The sequence below is a fragment of the Lonchura striata genome, chromosome 4 (assembly GCF_046129695.1).
Source record: "Lonchura striata isolate bLonStr1 chromosome 4, bLonStr1.mat, whole genome shotgun sequence".
Classification (NCBI taxonomy): Eukaryota; Metazoa; Chordata; class Aves; order Passeriformes; family Estrildidae; genus Lonchura; species Lonchura striata.
The window spans coordinates 9,726,518-9,749,320 of record NC_134606.1 but is presented as its reverse complement, the minus strand read 5'-3'; the positions used below and the strand labels follow the sequence as shown (position 1 = coordinate 9,749,320).

At 40.8% G+C, this 22,803-nt stretch overlaps 1 protein-coding gene across 1 annotated transcript in view; it reads right to left on the bottom strand.

Annotated features, from left to right (window-relative positions):
- Positions 1-22,431, bottom strand: part of HGFAC (HGF activator) — a 40,424-nt gene extending 17,993 nt beyond the window's left edge. The window contains exons 1-7 of the mRNA XM_021550692.2: positions 22,239-22,431; positions 20,692-20,746; positions 18,761-18,857; positions 13,683-13,756; positions 9,231-9,353; positions 8,453-8,584; positions 6,955-7,065 (exon numbers count right to left, since the gene is read on the bottom strand). Coding sequence (XP_021406367.2) covers positions 6,955-7,065; positions 8,453-8,584; positions 9,231-9,353; positions 13,683-13,756; positions 18,761-18,857; positions 20,692-20,746; positions 22,239-22,304 — 658 coding nt within the window. The 5' untranslated portion in view covers positions 22,305-22,431. The remainder of the gene's footprint in view (positions 1-6,954; positions 7,066-8,452; positions 8,585-9,230; positions 9,354-13,682; positions 13,757-18,760; positions 18,858-20,691; positions 20,747-22,238) is intronic.
- Positions 22,432-22,803: the final 372 nt, after the last annotated feature.

Genomic DNA, 22,803 nt, shown 5'->3' with positions numbered 1-22,803 from the left:
AGTTGCATCCTGGCATAAGGATGGCACACTGCATTTACTGAAACTAGACTTATTTTTTGATATGTTTCTTCTTTAGTGTCTTTGTAACTTCATACTTGCCAATGCTTAGATCATCTGAGGTAAAATTGAAGAGATTTATATCTGTTATAAAAGATAATGTACAAAGCTACCTTCTGAATAAGTTGAATTCTTTAAAATAAAAGTTTAAATCCAGAAATCTATACTCTGCCAGTACTTTCTTATAGCTTAGAAAAGTAATATCCTAGATAAGAGGAAGGAGTGGCTCTTTTTCCATTTCATTTTTCTATTTATTATCTTCAATTCTAGTACAATAGTTATGATTTACAGAGTCATAAATGCAATCCAATAGGTAGGTATATAAAGCTAATAGGAGCAATATATTTAGGAAAAAGGCTTTCAAGAGCTAGGGGAAAGAAATTCTGGTAACAACAAGCCAATATCAGTGCTATATTACTTTGAGAGTTACACAGACTGCCATACAGGATTTTCAAGACTATCTGAGTGTCTAATTCATAGTGAAAGCTTTCATTCTTTTGAATATACCTGTAGATCCTGATATGCTTAGAGTATGAGCCAAAATAACCCTCTGGACAGGAAAAGGAGCAGACTGTGTAGCAGTTAATGGTGGTCAGCAGAGGAGCAGCTGCTCTGTAGAGAGACTGTAATGAGAGGTGGGGGTCTCTTGAGCCCCCAGAGCATCCAGAGTGGGCTGAGAGGAGAAAGCAGGAGATAGGAGAAACAAACAATACAGTAATCCAAGAATGAGCTGCATCACATCTTCCACATCTTCCCTCAACCACCTTCCTGACAATTACAGCCAATTGCATGGATTAAGAGATGTCAATCCCCTTGCACTTCAAGAGAAGATTGCCCTCTGTAAGACAATGAACTGAAACCACTATCACGTCTCAAATAAATCAAAAACAGGATTAAAAACACCCTAATGGCTTTCAATTAACCAGCACCCAGTAACACTGCTGCCAAGTCAGGCACTCTCACAAGACTAAGGACTAAGCAGATGCTTCATGTTAGCAGCTGCTAATATTAATCATATTAGTTTATACTAGGATTATAACTTGTCATCCAAAAAGGCAACACTTTAGGAATACACAGCAAAACACAGAAAGTTTAGTGTCCACCAGTATCTGGAAAATGCACAGCTATGTAAAAATAAAGAAGTACTCTGTGGATCTTGAACCTACTCCTATCTCTGACTGGAGAAATTTTTCCCTCTTCTTTGGTACCTGCCTTATCTCTGAATCCTTACAGGCAGTCCTTGCTGTATGCCATGCTGCTACCAGCACAGTTCATGAGCTCTCCTCTCTAGCCCACATTTGCCAAGGTGTGAAACATAAGTTACTAATCCATAACCTCCATGCAAACAGTATTTCCTTCTTAATTTTTGTTTTTCTCTATATTCACCAAAAGCTTTTTTATGGTCCTAAAATTGCAAAGAAGGCTTGGAGATAAGAAGAGCCTATCACTGCTCACATCTGCCACCTCCATAAATGACATGGAGTGGTTGTTTTGCAAAGCCACAGCTCTGGTCTCCTGCTCACCATCCCCTAGAGTGACACTGTCTCAGTGCAATGAATCACAGGTGGGGACTTACTGGACAATGCCATGCTCACCCATTTCTTCATCTTCCAGTGCCTCCTACCACTGATCATTGCAGGCAACAGTCTACTGGACATTGTTTTTATCCATGTAACTCCAGCATTTTAGAATTTTCTTTTAATAGTTCAAAATCTGACAAAAATCCAATTCACCATTACTATTACTTCAGTTCTGCTTTAGGCTTTCTCTTCATTATCCTTGCATTATTAACCCATGCCTTCCCCTCATTCAAATTCCATGGTGACCTCTAAAACTTGTCCTGTGCAAACAACATAATCACCTCTCCAAGCCATATTAATACATAATGGTGCTTTTTTAATCTCCTGTTCCATCTATTTTTCCACAACTGTGGAGAAATAATGACTTTATTCTTTTTCAACCTGCTTTCGCTACTAAGCCCAGTGTTTCATACATGCAAGCCACAAGCATCTTCTCAGCCCCACTTAGAAATCCTTTTCAAGCCTTACAGACCAACATGTCCAAGTTCAGTGGGGGACTGACTGGCCAGTTAAATGCCATTTATAATTGTCAGCCAAGTGGCCTTGTTATTATACTTCACCCTCTTTCCCCCTGTGTTTCTAGAAAGTAAAAAATTAAACACTAATCCAAAAGAATTCTAGTACAGGGTAAATATAAACCAGAAAGTTAAAATTCATTATCATCTGTCTTCTTCTTCTTAAAAAAAAAAAAATTTAAAACTTTCCTTCCAACCTCCAGAGCTGATTTTTCTTTACTAAAGTAGCTTTTTTAGTAGAAAACTGCCCACACTATTTCAGTTAAAGAACCACTAAAAAGGTGGGTTTGCTGTCATTTTTACTAATTCTATTACCTCAAACTCCTCCAGTTTAACCCCTAAAGATGTGGCCAAGAAGGGTTTTTTTTTTTCATGAATGTCATTATATATTCAGATATTCTATCATCTTCCTTTTCTGAAAATCCTCAACCTCTTCTGACATACACCATATCTTACATAACCAGAAGCCTTCCACAATTAGCATTCCAACTCATGCTTTCTTTAAAGATATGGTACATCTCTAATTCCATTATCCATAGCCTAATGAGGTAAATACCCCAAACGCTACAAAGCAGAGTTTTCAAAAATACCTTCACCAACTTCACATTTCATCATGATCAAAATATTATCAAAATTATTATGACTACCTAAGCCTTAATCCGAAGAAAACTCAAAACATACAATCCTCTGTGCAGTGCTCCCAATGCTCAAACCTAGTGCAGCCCACAACCACAGTGAGCAAATGCTTCAGGAAAAGACTTGGTGACTAAGTACCAGAATAAATATACCCCACTAACATATCAGAATATAAATAAAGAATAATTAAGAATAAATCAAGAAGAAATTTAAAATACAAATAAATACCTCAAATTTACTAACAACTAACATCCAACCAACAGTAACAAAGCTGTGGTAAGAAAAAGAAGTGCTTTTACATGGAAATCTGGCAAAATATAAATTAATTTCCATTCACATTCCATTCAACTAAAGTAAAAAAGTGTGAATGCAATGGTGGGGTTTCAACCACAAAAACCTAAAGGCACTAACCCCCTGAAAAAAAATTCTACATCTCCTTCCTTTACCCTTTAATCCCCTTTAACTTCTCAATAAATGCACATTATAGTGAATTATGTGTCTTCTGGCCAGATAACTCCTCCTTGTCTTTAGCTGTGTATCCCGCTGTATTCATCCAACATCTTCACCATGGCTCCTCTCCATTCAAAGAAAATGTCAAATAATTTTACAATTACATATTTATAACTGTCTGTCATCAGTTATCGCCTCCAGTGAAGCTAAATATTTATGAAGTTTATTATCTACCAAATAAATTCAGTCTCCATTCCCAATGCCAGGCTGGGCTAGAGATAAAATATTCCACTCACATCTTTCCCAGTTTTCACTTCTTGCCCACATTTACCACACCTAAAGTGGTTGGATTTGGGCCCTTTTGATAACTTTTTGTGTTCAATGTGAGAACCACTGTTACTCATGATTGGACAGTTGATTCTGAATTTCACCTAGAGCCTGGATTCAGAGCTGCCCCAGCAAGAGCTGTTTCCAAAGAGAATGCAGCTACTCTTTAAGCACAAAATTCTTATCTCTGAAAATAGATGCATATTTAAGGGCGATTATTATGAATTGAATTTAATTAAACATGGATCCTTGAACAATTTTAAACAGCATCTCTTTGGAGAGAGATTTGTTGGCGATGCATCTAATTTCCTTCAAAATTAAACTTCACTGAAATCCTATGCATATAAACTGTCTCAGAACACTTTTTTTAAATGGCAGTTCTTTCTCTAGTACTGAAAGTATCTTATTTAAGAAGAAAATAATGTATTGCCACAAAGAATAGAAATCTATATTAAAAACTGTCTTTTCTATATTAATCTCCTTTGTTATGGATATCTCTTCTGTTACTTTTAAGTCATCTCATTATTTTCCAGTAGCTATATGGTCATTTATGATAATAACCTAGAAAAATATATTCACATACACATACACACACACATATATATAATGATTGTTTGCATAGAATTTTAAGATCAAAGATGAGTTTTGAGTACTGACAGAGACACTGTAGTCCAAAAAGTAATGGACAGATAAATAGGTATCTTTAAAATCACAAAAGTTATTATTATTCTGTTACTCACTGTTCAAAGGGGAAGAATAAAATTACCAGGCGGTAGGTTTTTTGTTAACAATAGAAAATACTTCTTTTCATCACATCTATTTATATTCTGGAACTTCTTGACATGGAATGCTGTGAAAGGGAAAAGCATAAAGGAGTACTAAAGAGTTTAGACAAATTCATGGAAAACAGGTAAAGGTCTGACAGATATGATGGTCCAAGCATCTGCTAAGTCCTCAACCAAGAGAATTGTTTCTCAGTTTCAAAACCTGCTAGTTTTGCTCCTCAGTCTACTGTACCAATGCTTGGGGCACAGCAGTACTTAGGCATGGGATCTGATGGATGAAGGATGGTACCTCATTTATTAATATTTGTTGAGTATAATGTTAAGATAAATTTGCTGGTTTTCTGTTAGACACACATGAAAGCTGGTTATTCTTTGTGTAAGTCAAGTGCAGAGGATACCTCAAACACATTACAGCTCAATAACAGTCTGGGAGACATCCTGTTTATTACATTGATAGATTTCTGCTTAAAAAAAAGGAAATATAAGAAGATGGTTTTGCATCACACCTTGGCTTTAAGGTTGCCTCTTTAACTGATAACTCAGAAAAAAGTACTTTGGAGAGGAAATACTGTAACACTTTCCCTGAATCAAGCATTATAGCCACCAGTTATTCTGACTAAAGGATAACCTCACAGGTACATCCTGTTAGACAGGGGGAAACTGTACAAGACAGTAAAAAGGGAAGAAAAAAAGCAATGTCTGTTCACTGCATCAAATTGAAGGGTCAAAGAAAAAAGTAATCCAACAAATATTAAAAAATCATTTATGAGTCGTCAGAGAATACAAGGCTGTAACTTTCATTAAAATGCCATTGCCCTACTGTAGTGATAGTACCAGGTCTATAGACCTGAAAACTCATTTATTTGCATTAATTCAGAATGACTAAATCTTGACAAAGAGTTTTTTTCTTTTTTAAGACTCTTTGCAAGGCCCTGACACAAAAACACAATCCATCAGTTCCCATTCTGTGTAGGGGTGTTAGGCAGCTGAACGCAGATGGATTGTGAGCATCCAAAGCCACTTGTTTAGCAAACCAAATGTTTGCTTTATCATTTTCAAGTAATCAAAGAGCACCTGCTTACTTCTTGTTCTAAGCTAGTCAGAACTGGTATGACAGCTGTGACACTGCCTTCCTGATGTTTATTATCCAGGCCCTGCTGGGTGGATGTCTCTGTGCACCATTGCCACTCCGGGCAGGTGAAGCTGGTAATAAAGCAGGAATTGGAAAAGCAGCTTAATGTGAAAATGAGCAGAGTGCAGCCCTATCCCATGCTCCAGGTCACACCAGATAATAAAACAAGAATTGGAAAAGCAGCTTAATGTGAAAATGAGCAGAGTGCAGCCCTACCCTGGGCTCCAGGTCACACGTGTGCTGTGCAGCCCCTCACCCAGATCCCTGCAGCAGCATCCCCAAAACCTGGGACAATCTCCCCAGGGTAACTAAAGGACAAAATAACTGAGCTAAAGTAGTGCTCCTCATGAAGGACTTTAAAGAATCACAAACCCATTTTGCATGATTCATCAGGTACCTGGTGAGTGAACGTTCAGGATCAGCTCAACACTGTCCAATTTACCCACTCACTCCTGCTATTTGCCATTCCAGCTGGACTGCTGGCCTCCCAAATGGATTTTTTTTCCCTAGCTAGAATAATTGGCTACACCATTTGTTAACTATCAGAGTAACAAAAAGAATGCCAGATATAAATTGCAGTGTTCATTTACAGGTTTTTTTACCCCATCACCCATTCAGATTAAGAAAGTGCCCACCAGAGCTACTGGGAGTCATGGCCTCAGTTTTGATGAGCCATGGGATTTATGCACTCAGAAAGTCACAGCCAGTGAATTGATGGGGTCACAGGATGGTGTGGCTGAAGGTCTATTAAAATTTATGCCTAAACGTGCATTTATTTAACAAATAGCCACTGGCATAACTTGCAGATATAGCATGCAAGCAAGCAGGATTTAACCCCTGCAGGGATAAATGTTAAATCTTCTGGAGGAAAGTTGTATCAAAACTATGTAGCATCTAAAATGGAAAGCAGGACTAACACATAGATACCAAAAAGCAGATTTCTCTGCCCTGACCCACCAAAGAAAGGAAGGGTTTTTGTATAACCTGTACTGGACTAAACGTGCTATTAAAGTAAAGTGTGCAGTAACCCAAAGGGTGAGCATTTTCCTTGTCCCACAGTCATTTAGTGCTACCAAAGAATGGCTGCTGGATTTTGTCAGACATAAATCCCTGCTTTATAAGGGGATGTATGGATCTGTAGAGAGGCAGTAGCTTTAGAGTACAACTCTGTGACTGATTCTGCAAAATGGAAGCATGCACTTATTTTATAGGCATGTATAATTGGATTAAAATTTCAGTTTGATTTTCTATAAATTAAAGGGCATGAAAAAGTATTTTTAGAACCAGAGTCTTACTGGTGAAGTGTGTGTTATGTTTTGCACTGGAGAAATACATTAAATCCTTGTTCTGTGTGACTTTTCAGTTGGTACAAGAAATGTCCTCAAAGACAGAATACAATAGAGACAAACCCACCAGCCTTACACCCAGATGAAAACTCCTAATTCTGTCTGCCTGTAGGTTTTTATACTTACCAATATTGCAATACTTCCCTGCATAATTTTCTTTGCAATCACATACTATTTTCCCAGTGGAGGCAACCATCTTGCACTCTCCACCATTCATGCAAGGATTATGGACACAACCTACAAGAAAACACAAGCAATGATCAAACCAAAGGTACAAATTATTCCAGAGAATCAGTCCATTTTAACTTACTCTAGTGCATCTCCTCTGTGCATATGCATTTGGGGGAAGTTTTTCTTTTTTGTTTATGTCAGACCTACACTTGTGATAAATTAAAGAAAAGGCAACTCGACAGATTTCTGCCCACTAGGGTCTGTTTCATTGTTGTCACTGCTATTGGATAATGTCAGCTATTGAAAGATAGTATCAATGAACAATAGGTAAAATGGGGGTGGTGATTATTATTACTAGTGGAGATGGTATTAACATTTCTTTCTCTACAGAAGGTTCTGCCAGTTCCAGACTTGCCTCTGAGCTCTATTAGAATTTATAATAACATATCTAGTAGGGAGTTCAGTTAAATATTTAAGATCTGTGATTGGGAAGTATTAAGTCCTATCAAATTTCCCAACTGTCACATGGACTCTCAATGTCCTAGAAAGCCACTGATTCTCCATACTTTAATTTCTTTAGGTTTTAGGTGGGAACAAAAGCACCTACATATTTCAAAGGACTTTTATGAAACTTAGTTGGACTGTGACTTACTTGTGAATCTGGACAGGGTAAAAGTTATCCAGACTGAGCAACAGAGTAGTCATATCAGAGCACATATATAGGTGAGGCCATGGTTTGCTTCCAAACATCTCTCCTCCAAAGAAAAGGTGCTGTGCTGACTTCTTCAGTTGGGTGACAGCCCAAAGTACATATCCTGTTCTAGCTGGCCAGGGTATTGGGTTTCTGACAACCTCTTAAAAAAGGAGGAGGCTTCATAATGTAAGCATGAACCCTGCCAGGAATGGGGCAAAAATCATGGGACTCTGGAGCCAATGCAGGCCTTATGGGATCTTGAAGGCAGGTAAAATTTACATGCTGGTAGTTCAAGAGTGGGATGGACTTGGGAAGAAACACAGAGTCAAAACAGCAATATGAAGTGATTGTTGCTCTGCAGGGTGTGCCTCTCAGGCAGGTTATAGTTTTGGAGAAAAAACTTTACCACTTCTATATTACTATATTACTACTTCTACTATATAACCTGTTGTATAGTCTTACATGCTGAAGATCAGAGTTTCATCTCTCTCAAAGAAAGCACTGAGGTGTGTTCCTGAAATTCATCATAATGCATATAGCTGCTTCCTCAAATAAGGATGGACACATTGAAGGGATTTCCTGGGTCAGTATAATGGCTCACTCTTGGAAAGGAAAGCTAAAATATTGTCTTTTAGAGAGGGTACATGAGCTGCAAGGGCAGCATTAGGGTGTGCAACACCACTCAGGCTTTGATAAGCTCACTGTCCTTTACTCCCACTCTAGGCAGACCTACAGCTGTGGTACAAAATAGTGCTTTACTTTTGTGTTCCACACGCCCACACTCCATCTGGCCGTTCACACACGAGCACTGCTCCACTGCTCCGTGTTGGACTCTTGACCAGCTCACACCCACATCAAAGAATTCGTAGAGACTGTTGTCAAAACATTTCTCTGAAATGAAGTTTTACAAACAGCACAAGTGTTCAGATGTTATTTCTTGCAAAAAAATGGCACCACAATCTCTATTATCATTCCCTGCTCATCCCTTTTTTCCTGTTGAGAAGATCCAAGGTTTTTGACAGTTCTTCTCAAGCTAGCCAGCCTCCATAGTGTGGAGGCACTCAGCCAGTAGAGCAGCAGCTCCAGGAACTTCAGGACAGAGGTGGCTTTCTCCTAAAGCCCTGTGAGCAGGACAGCATCACTATAGCCAGCATGTGCATGCACATAACGGATAAGGCATCACCTGAAATTGTGCTGCTTTTTCGTGTCTCTGTGCATTGTCTACCAGATCTTAGTAATTTCCAAACATGTAAGGGATATTTAAACCTTGAAAACAGCAAAGGAAGGGGAGGAGCCTTTTTGTGTTTCCCATGCTCAGAGGATACTTGGATTTATAATTGCACAGCAAGCTATTTTCAGTTGTCCTGTCAGGAATGGGTTGTCTGTCACAACCATTTGGAAATCCACCTACACAAACATTTATGCTGCAGTGGTCTCTCCCATCACAACAGCACTACCTTTTCATTAAGCAAACATTAATGAGCTCTACTTACTATTCAGATTTCATGTTGTAACACTCGTGGTAGGAGATACTTACTCAGCTGGCAGTCCTCGCCTGTGAATTCCTCAGGACAGGTACAGTGGTACATCCTGTGGCTGTGAGTGAGAGAACAGGTCCCTCCATTTTGGCAGGGGTTGTCTGCACAGTGATCTAGAGAGGCTACATAAGAAGTTGTTGTTAGTAAGTATGGTGTAAGTCATGCTTTGTCCTTTTGGCTCCATGAACCATTTTGTTTCGATGCCCAGTGGGTTTAATACCATCTACTAACATAAAACAAAGTTTGTCCTACCAATTGACAGTGGGTTTGTTTCCAGCTGTAAAACGCTGGAAACGTGTTTATCCAGCTTTTAAGAACCATGTGGCAGATCACCGGGCTGAGCCTTCGCCGTCCAACACTAAGCTGTCTGAAGGGGGTAGGTCGAGGCACACCTGAAGTCCCCAGAGCTGGCACTGTGGTGAGGAAGAGGAGGGGACAGGTGCCCACGAGATGGAGCTGTGCCTTTACACTGGGGAGGGAGGAAGGCTGCGGTGCTGCCGCTGCCCGGCCCCTGCCCGGCCGCCTCCCACTCGGCATCCCGCCCCGTGCGTCTCCTCCAGCCTGCACAAAGGACAGCCCTCGACAGAGGCATTTGCTTTGGGATTTTGGATTATGTCTAAAACTAATGGACCAAAGGAAAAATTATAAAGCAAACCACAAAGCACATTGTCCTGGGGTGACCTTATGATGCTTGTAGCCCCATTTATACATCCAAGTAAATCACACCAAGAAAGATGAAAACTGCACCAGTCTACCATATCTCCATTTACTGGGGAATTTTCTGAATGATGCAAAAATGTGTTGGGAGAGGAGGTAGGTGCCAGGACAACTCCTATAATAAAAGTTTTACTTGGCAATGTGCAATGTAAAAGTAGTAAGAGTCTTGCTGGTCAGGCAGTGTTTCTGATTGCAGGCAGTGCCAAGGGATGTATCTCCCCTGCAGTTAACCAAGGGCATGTTCACACCTGCTCCAGAGTTGGCCCAACAGCTTGTCTGCATTCAAATCTTCCATTTTAATGCTAGTCAAACTCTGCTACACCATCTCCAGTGTTGCTCAGTCCAGGTGCTTCTTCAGCTAGACAGTGTGTCCTGAGCACGAGATGCAACACGTAGAGGCACAGGCACACATGAACAGGGCTGAGGCAAAGCACAAATGGTGCATCCTGAAGTTTGCTACAGCAGTGTAAATCTGCAGGGATCAAAATATTTACTTCAGAAGAGAGTGATGTAATTCCTATCAGATAGCTGGTCTGGGTGTATTCACTGGTAGTTTCAATCCAGGATAACATCAAGGGAAAGCAAGTGAAGTCAGTGACATTCCTACTCTTCCTGCTGTTGATAGTTATGAAACTGCTGGTGCCGTAATGTTTCCTCAAAGGAAAATCCTGTATTTCCTATTCCCACTAAATCCAAACCATGACCTGATCTCCAAGTCATCTTCTGCTGTAACAAATGCTCAAGAATTTTTTTGTACCCTTGTAAAATCTGCAAAAAGCACTTCCACTCATTAATTTCTTTCTCAGTCTGTCCCTCGCTACATCCTACCCACCACTCCAGTCTGACCTTGCAGGCATGTTCTGTGTTGTTCCACATCTTTCCTGGAGTCCTGGAACAATTTCTGTTCATAAGCAGATGGACACATCTCAGTTCCCAGTGGGGAATCCTGCTCACTATTAACTCTCCATTAACTGGGGAGTGCCAAGTCCCTGCTTTCTCAGCACTAGCTGAAGCACCCTCATGTGTAAAACACTCCATGCTTGCTAGCTCTCATCTGGACTGCAGCTTCACCTCTCTGAGTCTCTGCTGATTGTGCAGTAGCCTTGTCTCACCTTTCTGCCCATATTTCCCAAAAAAACTTTCTATTTCTGCCACCCACCTTCCTCAAAGCTCCTCCTGGGATGATGCCTCTTTCTCTTACCTGCACAGCCCACACTACTCTACTGCTTCTTTCCAGATCAGTCCAGAGGGATCTTAAAAATACTGTCTGGCAATTTTCTCCCCCTTGTTTGGGTCTCCCTGGGGTTCTGGCCACTTGTCCAAGATTTCCAGACATTCAGAGAAGCAGTCCTACCAGACTGCCCAAAATCTGGAAGTCCCACATTTATGGATATTTGTACATACATGCGAGCTATGCATACACAGCCCAGCTGGCCCATGTGTATGTGGTACTAACAGCTCCCTCCAGCAGAAACTTCCTACCCAAGCTTCACCTCACCCTAGAGCTAAAGGCTTCTTGGTTAAACTTCCCCTTGAATTTGGCAGATGTATTTTTCTGGATCAAAGCTTCCAGTGCTTGCTTAACATTAATTTGTAAGTACCTCCAAAGTTTTGAAGCTGACTTGTCACAGACATGTGTTATTCTTGGCCTGGAGAAAGTTTGTGCTTCAACCCTTGCTCTAAAGAAGCTTTTTCTCCAAGCCAATGGATACTCTGCTCACCAGCCTCTTATGGCCAAAGGATACTCTCTCCCTGAAATTCCATTTTTTCTTGTTTTTCAAGAAAAAACACCTAAAGATTTAATACTTCAGATGATTTCTTTTTAAAAATTATTATTTTACACATTTTAAAGATCAGCATTGTTCAGTTTGACTGCTTAGTTCTTAGTTCTTAGTTCAGCAGGCAAACTTTCCTTCTTTTGCTTCAAATTCCCTTCATCCATTATGCTGCTTTTCCTTTCAACCTTATGATAGGCCTGTTCATTTTAAGCTATGGTAAATGATCTGTTAAACATTTCCCAAATTCAAAAACCGTGCTTGCTGGTTTAAAAAAAAAAACAACAAAACCACCCTAAGTAGACTTATGTTTATAAATAAAACAACAGCTAAAAAATATTTTATTTTTTTCAAATTTTAAATGCTTCCAGAAATAAAGCGGCTATCTTTTATTTTGCAACAGCCAGTGGTCATCTCCTCCAGCTACCCTATTCTTGTTTCTCTTTCCTTTCCTTTCTCACATATATAACTCTTTTTATTTTTTGTTTTATTTTAAGCTCTGGGAAGCCACTGAATAACTAAGTGCAGCCCTCATAACTTGAATCTTGTAAGCATGAACTGCCCATAAAGTCTATGTTCATGTCTGGCACACCTGCATTACAAAGTTGTATACATTGCTGCTTGTTTTGGGGCTAGGTCACTGGCCTCTGATCTACTGTTAATCTGGTTTAAAGCCACGCTGGAAAATAATTTAAAATAGCTATGTTTAAAAAGGTGATGCTGTGCACTGCTTAATTTTAAACTGTCAGCGTGATTCAGCTAATTTGGCTTTTCAAGTGCTCTGGTAGATTGCAATCAGCTTGACAATAATACTCCTGACACTGTGGAGAACTCCCTGAAAGGGGTTGGTGGAAAAAGCCCTTCATTTGAAGAAAAAGCCCTTCATTTGAAAGTGGGAAGTGAATATCTAAGGCTATTGGTCATATCCTGCAGACTAAATGTGTCTCATTTGAAAATAGTGAGACAGCAAAAAGAGGAACATGAACAGAATTAGACACAGATCCAAAAAAAGCCTCAGGGGCATCATGTTCGACCAGTGCAACACCTGATTTTTCAAGCTGGTCTGTGGCATAAATTAAAATTTATGCACACACGCACAGATATACATATATATATATGTATATATATTCTTTATAAAATGGGATTCCCCAGCATCCAGCTCATGGAGCCAGAAATACAGAGATAAGCAAAGTCACTGAGGGAATGCTGAGGAAAGGGATGCATAGTCCCAGGTGAGCTTTCACCTTATGTGTCAATTAAAGTGACTTTTATACATAAAGCTGACTTTGCCACAGACCTTGACTTCCCCTTTTAGACAGACTTCTGCAATGAGGTAATTGCAGCACTGGAGTGAGGTGACCACATGAAGCCACAGAGCTGTTCAGCCAAGTAATCCTTTCATTATCCCTCAGGACTCCTGCAATGAACATGTCTGGCCTCTTGTCTTCTCTGACACAACCCAAAGCTCAAGGAAGTCTGGGTTTGAGAGCTGCCCTTTCCCATGAGATCTCAAGAAAGGAAAGCTGGAAGTGATGGCTGTGTGTTGTACAGGGTGTCAAATGTTTCTGCGCCTTCTAAAAAAACTACCTGGTCAGACAGACAGAAAATGCAGCTGTGTAAATTAAGGGAAAGCTAAAAGGCACATCCAAGCCATGAGGGAGGAGAAGATGATCACCTTTGTGTTTGGCTCCAGCAGGAGTTTAAATTCCCATGCTGGAATTACTATAATTCTCTCCATGGCTTCAAGTTAGTCAACAGAGAGTGAATTAAAGGCTGTGTGATATTCATAATGCTAAGGCTGTGCAGCGTCACAAAGAGATTATGGAAACAGCTGATGTGAAGGCTTGCTTCAAAATAAATACACAAATAGAAGCTGCACTGAAGGCATCGTCCCTCCTTCCTGCAGGTGGCAAAGTAGGAGCCAGGTACCTGGAGCAAGTCAGCACTGGCTGGCCTTACCTGAGTGGTCTCTGGGCAGAAAAGCACAGTATCCCCAGCTCCTGTCCCGGTCAAAGTTATGTGTTGTTGAACACCTGAAAAGAAATCAAAAGTGCAGCTTAGTGCATCTTTGAACAACCTGGATGTCTGCATTGAAACTACAGAGCTTTCACACTCTGGTGACCTGGAAATTCATGTATGGTTTTTTTTCTAATTAGCATCAGTTGCATTCAAATTCTCTTAAGAGCAGAGGAAAGAATAAGCTTTCTTTTGTTAAAGTTGCTCTGCTCAATGTCTCATATTAAAAACATACTAAAAATAAGATGCAAATGCAGGACCTGTGATTTGCAATGAATCCTTCAGAAAAACCCAACATTCTTCCTATTTTGGGATTAGAACATGAAAGACAAAAATAAAAAACAAAACCAAAGCAAATAAATTATGTCTTCTTTACTTATTACAAAGCAAGCAAAACAGGACCCAGCCCATTTTTAATGCCTGACAGTTACTGTAATAAGCTGTGGAGGCAGGAGACTGTCCACAAAGGGACTTTTCTCTGACTTTCAGTGACAAGCATTTCACCCTTTTCAGACTCAGTTCCTTTAAAGCATTCTTATTTTGGAACTTGCAAGATGAAATGAGGAAATAACTTTCACGATGGTGATTTCCAAAGGCACTTATCTATAAGACCTCTTCTTTTTTGAGAGCAGGGCCTGAGTCCTCACTAGTGGTTGTTGTCTCAGTCTGCTGTCTCAGGCTCAGAGCACTCCAAGCAGAACAGAGCTGCTATTCCTCTTTTGCAGGAGTAGATTTGGAGGCTTCCCTGAGGACACACAGGGAGCATGAGACTGAACTGAGGCTGTATATGAGGTCCATGTCCTGTCCCAGGGCACCATCCCCAAAACATCCTCCCTAGCCAGTAATAATGCAGAATAATAGGTATCAGCTGCATGACATTAGAAAACACTGGAGTTTATTTAATGTGCCTGATGATCTATTTCCATTATGCAAGGTTTTATCATTCCTTGAGCAGTTATGTGATCAAATTTTTCAACCTAGGATGTCACAAGTTAGATTGAAATTTTATTGTAGCACGTCTACATTTTAACTGCCCTATTTTCCTTCTTAATTAGATGCTAGCATTTAAAATTTAATTAGATGTGGTATTTAAAATGCATAATTCCTATGGAGCATCTGAATAGGCCACGTATATTAAGTTTGGTGCCCTCAATTATATAAGGTACACTAAAATATGTGCTTGGTAGTTGGTGCAAATTAACGTGGCACATACTTAAAGAGGCTGTTCTCTCACAGGAATTAAGGCTAATACAACTACTGGGAGCTGATGGAAATTCCTCAAAGATCCTTCTGTGGGAAGTGGATTGTGCTTTCTTTAAAGGGTGGTCTGGTATGCACAAGAATGAAGTTGAGAAATGAGTTAAAAGTGTCCTCAGCACTACTTGTGTCACTGTTCAGCAGCAGCCAAGTTCTAAGCAAAGAGGAATCTCAAATATTTCATCTTCAAAGATCTTTTGTTGTCAGAGACCCTGACAGAGGCTTCTTCTACCAGCCCTCCACAAACCACTGGTCCTCCCACTTGGTGCCCTCCACAGCCACTCCTCCCTATCACCGTGCAGAGACTACAGTGAGGTTGGTCCTCCCTTGTGATGCCAAGCTGCCTCCTTGGAGCCAAGCTTCTCATACAGTAATATAATCCTTTTCTATTTTCCACCACAGATCTCAGTCTCTGTGAGAATCTCAGCTCATCCTCAAAGCTATTTCACTTGTCTGCCTCCTTTTCTTTCGAAAATGTTTTGTCTGGTTAGAGGTTTACCAAAAATGAAATGGTGATATTTCAGTCTTCTGGAATGTTACCACCAGCAGCCAAACCAACCCAGTGGCCTTATTATTTCTTGATGCTATTTGCAAATGCACCCACACTCAAAATTAATGGGATAGCAAATATCTTTACATCAGCTAGTCATATAAAATTGCTACCATGAAAGTGAAAACATAAGGGCAGAGATACTGAACTAATTATATCAGCAAAGTCCACTACAAGGGATTGATTTAAATAACATTTTAAATCCATACATGGTAAATAGCATGGGAATGGACAAACAAAAGATGAAGCCTAACTGGCAGGATCAATGGAAAGTAGGCTGGTTTTCCCTCTAGGAGCACAGGGGGCCCTAACCATAGGATGTCTGGAGAACAAGCAAAGCCCCAGGCCTGAGGCAGACAGGTAAGGAAAGAGCTTTGCCATCACAGCTGGTGTTGTCACTATGTTTGAGACTTGGAGGTTGCCTGAGACTTTTTTAAGTGTTATCCTGACCATGAGACATGGCTTGACAGACTTTGCCTGACAACAACAGAACAACCACTACCAGCTCCAGAAAAATTCAGAACCTGATGCTTGACATCTCCCAGCTCAGCCCACAGGTACTTCTCCTTTCCAGGACTGTCACAAACTCCCCATCCTGTATTCCAGCTTGCCAAAAAGCTTTCCTCTGTGCTGTTTTCAGTCTGTGGCCAACATATCAAAAGTTATCTTCTAGTTTCCAAGGAAGATGATAAGATCATGTCCTTCCTACACAGACCCAAACCCACCCTTGCACAGGGGCCCCTCCCATCCAGAACTGAAGCACAGGGTAAGGCTTCTGCAGTCAACACCTTCCAACTCATAGCCAAAATCTCGGGCAAGGTCTGCTCCTGCCAGTCCCCTAGAGCAGAATTTTAGGAACCCCTCCCACGCTGGGACACAGGGACAGGAGCTGGCAGCTCCCCTGCACCAGCAAGTCCAGCTCAGACCACCCTCCCCTTTTGCTGTCACGAGTATTCCCTGCACCCCCATTCTGTCTGTCCCTACACTGCTTTTTCTTCCTGGAGGTACCAGTGAAACTCAGAAGCAATTCCAGCTATTTTTTTTTCCTCCTCAGCACAAAAGGAAAATTTAGACTATGTCTTTAGCAAGATATGTAAGACTTAGTAATAGGCCACTAAATGGAAATTTATCTGTGAAAACAGATTATAATTAAGAGAAAAAGCAATATAGGATGCTGTTAAAGGAAGGCTGTTATTTAAATAGTGCCATTATTTTGTCTTCTTTCCTGTATTTTCAATAAATATTTATAAAGATACAGCTTGTTTTTTGCTCTCAAATACAGTAGGGAGAGCTTTCTGTGGTCAGAAGATATATGCTGAAATACAGTACCTGTGTCATATGTAGTATGAAAAAACATAAATCTACAGTAAATTTGAGTGAGGTTTAGCCTACACTGTAAAGTCCTGCCTGTAGTTCTGACCCAAAGTATGATTTGAGGTCTGAGGACATGAATTTAAACACATAAGTCAGTGTTCTCCTGGTCGGGTTTGCTGGAATTCATCCCTGAAGAAGCAGTTTGGACCCAGCCTCCCATCATCCCTTATTAGCAGCTTGCAGGAGGCAGGAGCAGGAAGGGCACAAGCCTTGCCCCAAGCTGGAGCCTGCCAGGTCCCCTGGGATCAGCTATTCAGTGTAAGTCCAGCCTGGGTTAGTGCCAAGACACACAAAAAGAGCACAGAGCAGGTTTCCCAACTGCTATTCAGGGCCTTTTCCCGGCATCTCCGTGCCTGAAGTCACACATTAAGTTGCTTTTAGCTTATGAGTGATGAGCAAACACTGGTCAGAAGGTCACCCATAGGGTGAAATGATCTGTCAAATCCAAATAACTCCAGCTGTCCTCCTCCTTGTCTCCCTGCTTGTAAAAGCCTTTTAAAAAGTCAGAAGCATAAAAGCAAGTTGTTCAAGGTCAGCTCTAAAGTGTGCTCTAACCTTGGACCATCCATTGACAGGTTTTTCCATTTCTGTGGCCTAACTGGCTAGAAAGAAGTACACAGTGTCCTGTATTAACAGGATCCCTCTTAAGCATTGCATGAAATAAGGTGGGTACTAAGGTCAAACTCTTTGTGACTACAGTTCATCAAAGACAGGATTCAAACTGGAAAATTATTCCAGTTCTCTTTCTTTAGATAAGATAGTCTCAAATTCTTGTTTCCAGGAGGCTTTTAGGCTCCTAGGTTTAGGTTTTAGGTTGTATCAGTGGATATTGGGGAAATTCTGAAGTGGTTTCCTAGCCTGAAGTTCAGTGTCTGTTTGTGTAAGCACATTTATTTTGTATTGTTTACGTTACACCAGCACTTAAACTTGAAACTGATGTGTCATCAGAAAGACACCAACAGATCATGAAAAAATTAGACAGTCCGGTATAAAAAATGAGAGTTCTGCCCTTTCTGGGCAAGTAAAATAAACTCTGAAATATTATTTCCACCCTGAAAACAGGTGTTTGCCTTTCACATGGCTCATCTGGGCATAATTTTCACATTACTGGTACCCACATATTCTCTGCTTTCTTGGCTTTGATTTCAGTTAATATATGCCTACCATATGAGTTTGTCTGCAAAGTTTATCCTTTTATTCAGTGCTTTAATTCAGTAGGGCTCCCACTTGACTGCTCCTACACCAAAAATGAATACTTCTGACAGCTTCTGCAAAAGTAAAAGAGTAACCTTTGCCCAAAAGGAGACCTGGCCTTAAACACATTAGTAGAATAAATCATTAACGAGCAAACAGGAGTAATACTTCACTTCTTAGCACTGCACTGTCCAAAGGGTTCTGGTGCCAATCTGGATAGAAATTAGAGACATGGGGGTGGGGAGAAAACAGCTTTCCTCAAAAATCAGAGGGTCTCTGCTGCAGTGCAAGTGCAGCCTGCACACATCAACAGTCCCTTAACCAAGTGTCCTCTCTTGCAGGTGTCTGTCTCTCTCCCTCAGCACAGGGTCTCTACCAGGCTGTTCCATTAGTCCTGCTTTTTTCTGTACAAGCTCTTGTCCCTCATGGAAATTGCAGTTCCAATAGGAAGGCAACAAGGAAACATTTCTGCAGTTCCTGAGCCTCCTGTGGCTGTGGAAACCCAATGCCAGGGCTACCAGCAGCAGAACTGCCCCTTGGGCACCACATCCAGCTCGTGTTAGTTACTCCAAAAGAAAGATTAAAGCACTAAAAGAATGGCATTTCATTTGAATGCTGTTTTCGTTTATGAGCAGTGTCAACTCACCATTTCTTTCTGGAAAATGAATTTGATAAACATGTGTGATGAAACCTTCCACCAAACCGGAAAGGAAATTTGCATAAATGTCCATCCTCTGTAAACACTGAAATACAAATATAAAAAACTCATAATGCAGCTGAAAGCCAACCCACAAATTATATTACATACTATTATATGAAATTATGAAGATAGATATCTGCAAGTTTTCCAGCTGTACTCTGGACTCTCTGTCTCTGCAATGTCTAGTGCATAAGAAGCTTAAAATCTTACATAATGACTGAATCAACAAAGATTAATGGACTCTGCAGTGGAACAAAGATCTCAGATCATTTCAGCTCAAAATATACTGCCATTTCTGGTACAGCAAATGCCAATTATATTCATTAATTGCAATTATAATTTCTAATTATGTAGTATTGTAATTGCATATTAAAATAATTTCTGAAGTTGTATACTTTCAGGCTCTCTATCACATTGTAATATCTGTTTAAAATAATTAAGGAACCAGACAGTACAAACTGAAATAGAAACAGTCAGGAGAATAAGGTTTTAAAGGTTGGGGGTAGAGAGAGAATTTTGATCATACCACTTCCCTTTGGGATAAACAGATTATTTAAAAGTGGAGAGAAACTGATGAGACCAGTGTCTAAAAAGGGCAAGTTTTATATTTGCCACATCAGTGATGGCAATCTAAGGAAGGGTGGTGGGAGTTTAAGGAAGGCTAGTGGGAGTCTATCAGAAAAAAAATCCTTCAAAATTAATCTTAATAATGAGAAAGGCTGAAGACAAAAAAGACAATGAAAAACTGTCAGAGCTTATTTAACCATTAAACTAAAAGTAAGCTGTTTTGAAATCCCGAAGTCTGAATGGGAAGCCAGCCACTGCTGTAAGAGAGAAATGGGGCATTCAACCAAACTGGCAGCACAGCACATTTCCATTTCTCAGAGACAATATTTGACTGCTCCTTGGTCTGAGCTTACCCCTCCCATGATGGCTGGGGCTCCTGCACACTCTTAAAATATCTGTTAACTCCCATGAGCCCAGACATCTCAAAGAGCTGCTATGGTCAGTTACTGGCATTATAGAAAAAATAACTTATCCCTTTGGTCCAACGCCTTCTTAACCAGTTGGAATTATGGTCACCCCATCTGCCCTAATTGCCTCCTTCTCTAGCAATGTGACATAGCCACTGCCATCCCCTCTGCCATCACCTTGTCAGTCCCAGTTTTCATTCTCTGAACTAATTAAACAAATGTTCTGATAGCAACTTTCTCAGTCTGATACCTCCCAGTACAAGCAGGCAGGAGAGTTGTGAAAATACCTCCCCATTCAGAAGATATAGTGCATCCCAAAAGCCACTGAAGACTGTTATAACCTATAAAGCCCAATGGCCCAATGCATGTAATCTTCAATAACAAAAGCACAGGACAATAAAAGCTTTAACAATGGGAACTGCAACGCTCTCCCAGAGCCAGGATGTCTGTCCATTGCAGTGCCACTAGAACAAATGCAACCCAGAAAGCTGCATGCAACTCCAACCCTTGTCCCACAGAGAGATCAAGGGCCAGGGTAGAAACTGAACCTGTACATACAAAGAGTTAATGTGCTTGAAAGTTACAGGGCAGCTGCAGCTCTGATTAAAGGTTGTTGCACACCTTCAGCCACACCACCTTGTGAAATAATATAAAGCCATGCCAGCTCAGACAACTAAAATCCCATCAGCACCTTCCCATTAATCTGCACCTGAAGGAAAATTACCTGAGATTCCTGAGTTAATCTCAAATTCCCCTTTAAACAGAAATTAATATTGGCATAACCATCCTATAATCCTTATTCATGTTGTAACAAAGACAGGCTTCCTACCAGCTTGCACAGCACGGATAGAGACAGGCAGACAATTCTTACAGCCATGAAACCTATTGGATTTGACTTGGTACCTTGTGGGCGAGTGAACCCATGCCTTGAGCTTCTTCCTGCCCCAGATTTGTAGTGCTACAAAGAGAAAAAGAGAATGTGGATTGGAGACACAAATCCACTCTGGGAACCATATTACTGGTAAAAACTTACTTTCCAGGGTGCCCTGAACTTGTGTTTCTCCCAATGCTTCTGCGAAAATGTTATTATTTGCTTTTGGTTTTTGGTGGGGCACAGTCTGGTGAAAGAGGGTAGATACACGCTGACTCTTGAAAGTGCCAGCTAAACCAGGAAAACCCAGCACAACACAACAAAGGCCAAAGCTCTGCTCCATTTTATCTTTCTATTGCCAAGGGACACATCTCCTATTTCTCTCAGCAGGAAGAGTACATGCATTTTGGGGCCGGTTCACAGTTACAAATAATATCCCAACATTTGCCTTTTCCTGCTATTTAACTGTATCCCCCCAGGGCATTAGTTACAAAAGAAACTTCTAACTGTATTTGGGTTTGCCTATCAGCAAGCAAAGAGCATTAGGCTGAGCTGATTTTAGGCCATGGGAAATAATAAAAAGAGAATACACATAAAGTGCTGCTGCCACCAAAGTCGCTGGAAATTGAACTATAGCAAAAAGAAAGACACAAAAGCAGTCAAAGAAGCACACATGGTGAACATAGAACTGGACAGGGAATATAAAAAGTGAGGGTTAAGAAAAAGCTGATGCTGAGATAATAAAGAAGGCTTGAACAGTTCTGAGGAAAGAAGAGTTTTGCACTCTACACAGACTCTGCCACCACCAAGCAAAGGCTCCAGCCAGGATCTTTACCTAAAACATGAGCATTCCTCTCTGCTCCCTCATGTAATATCTGAGGGCATACTTTTGTAATTCGTTGAGACAGTTAGGATTGTAACACCATCCAAGTATATCTGAGATAGTTTTAACCCAGCTAGAGAAATAAGGCTGATCATAAGGCAGCAGTGAACTAACAACCCTGCTAGTCCATGGTAGATACCAGGCTACGGCGAGGTTTTAGCAAACTAGCAAATTCAGACCATCACAACCTGCTCAGCAGTGCTTCATGTGCTTGGCAGACATACCCCCAAAAAAGACAAGATACATGATGCAAAAACACCAAGGGGTTTGGCATGGAAACAAGGAGAAGTCTGAAAAGAAGAAGATAGTCTAAGCTGGCCTGTTCAGTTACCAGACAGCAGCAGTGTCTGGCAGTGGAGCACTCACCCTCCATGCTACTGCAGGCACCTGCTTGTGTCAACACATTTCTGAGATATATTTTTAAAGGATTTCAATTTTTGTGATCCTTCCTCCCCTCCCATTCCTGCTCCATAGCAAGGCATGGATGTAAGCAATTGCTTTAAACAGAGAGAGGTGTGTGGTACCAGCTATCCTACATTGCCCCCACTAAGTGAGTGCTGCTGTCAGCCTTCATCTGGATAACCCCTTTTGTGGTGCCTTTGAATCTCTCTTTCTCTGGGTCAGTGGCTTCACTCATCCAACCCCAAGACAACCTGGGCAGCTGATCCACCACTCAGAGGGAGAAGAATCACTTACCATGCTTGCACAGTCCCTGCTCAGACTCAGAGCCAAGACAACAGTGAGAGGAGCACAGACTTTCATCCTTGCTCTCCTCTCATGAAGGTTTTGCCTGGCAGAGGAAAGCTTCCAGGGCTGGGCTGAAGCAGGAGGGTGAATCAGGAACAAGCTTTCACAAGGGACTGTGATTTACTTGATTTTAAGGTATTTTAGTTTTCTAAGTAAGCAGAGCTGTTATCATTGTTAATCATTAATGTCTTTGTGAGTAGAAGGGAATGCCCCATAGGGAGAGACTCTCCCTAAACAACCAGGAGTGAAGAATTTCCAAAGTGCCTGACCCTTGGAGATGGTCCCTGGTTGTAATCAGCAAGCACTGAAAGGCAACTCCAGAGAAGCTGATCCAATGTTGCTTATAATTAGCAACTAGATTTTTCATCTAGATATATCCCTTCTTTCTCTTCAGAAGCTAAGTCAAAGCATGGTATAGCAACAACAAGGAGCTCCAAGCAAGCCCACTCAGGAGATGGCATTACATTGCAAAATATGGACCAGATCAATGCCAATACCAAGGATTATTCATTAA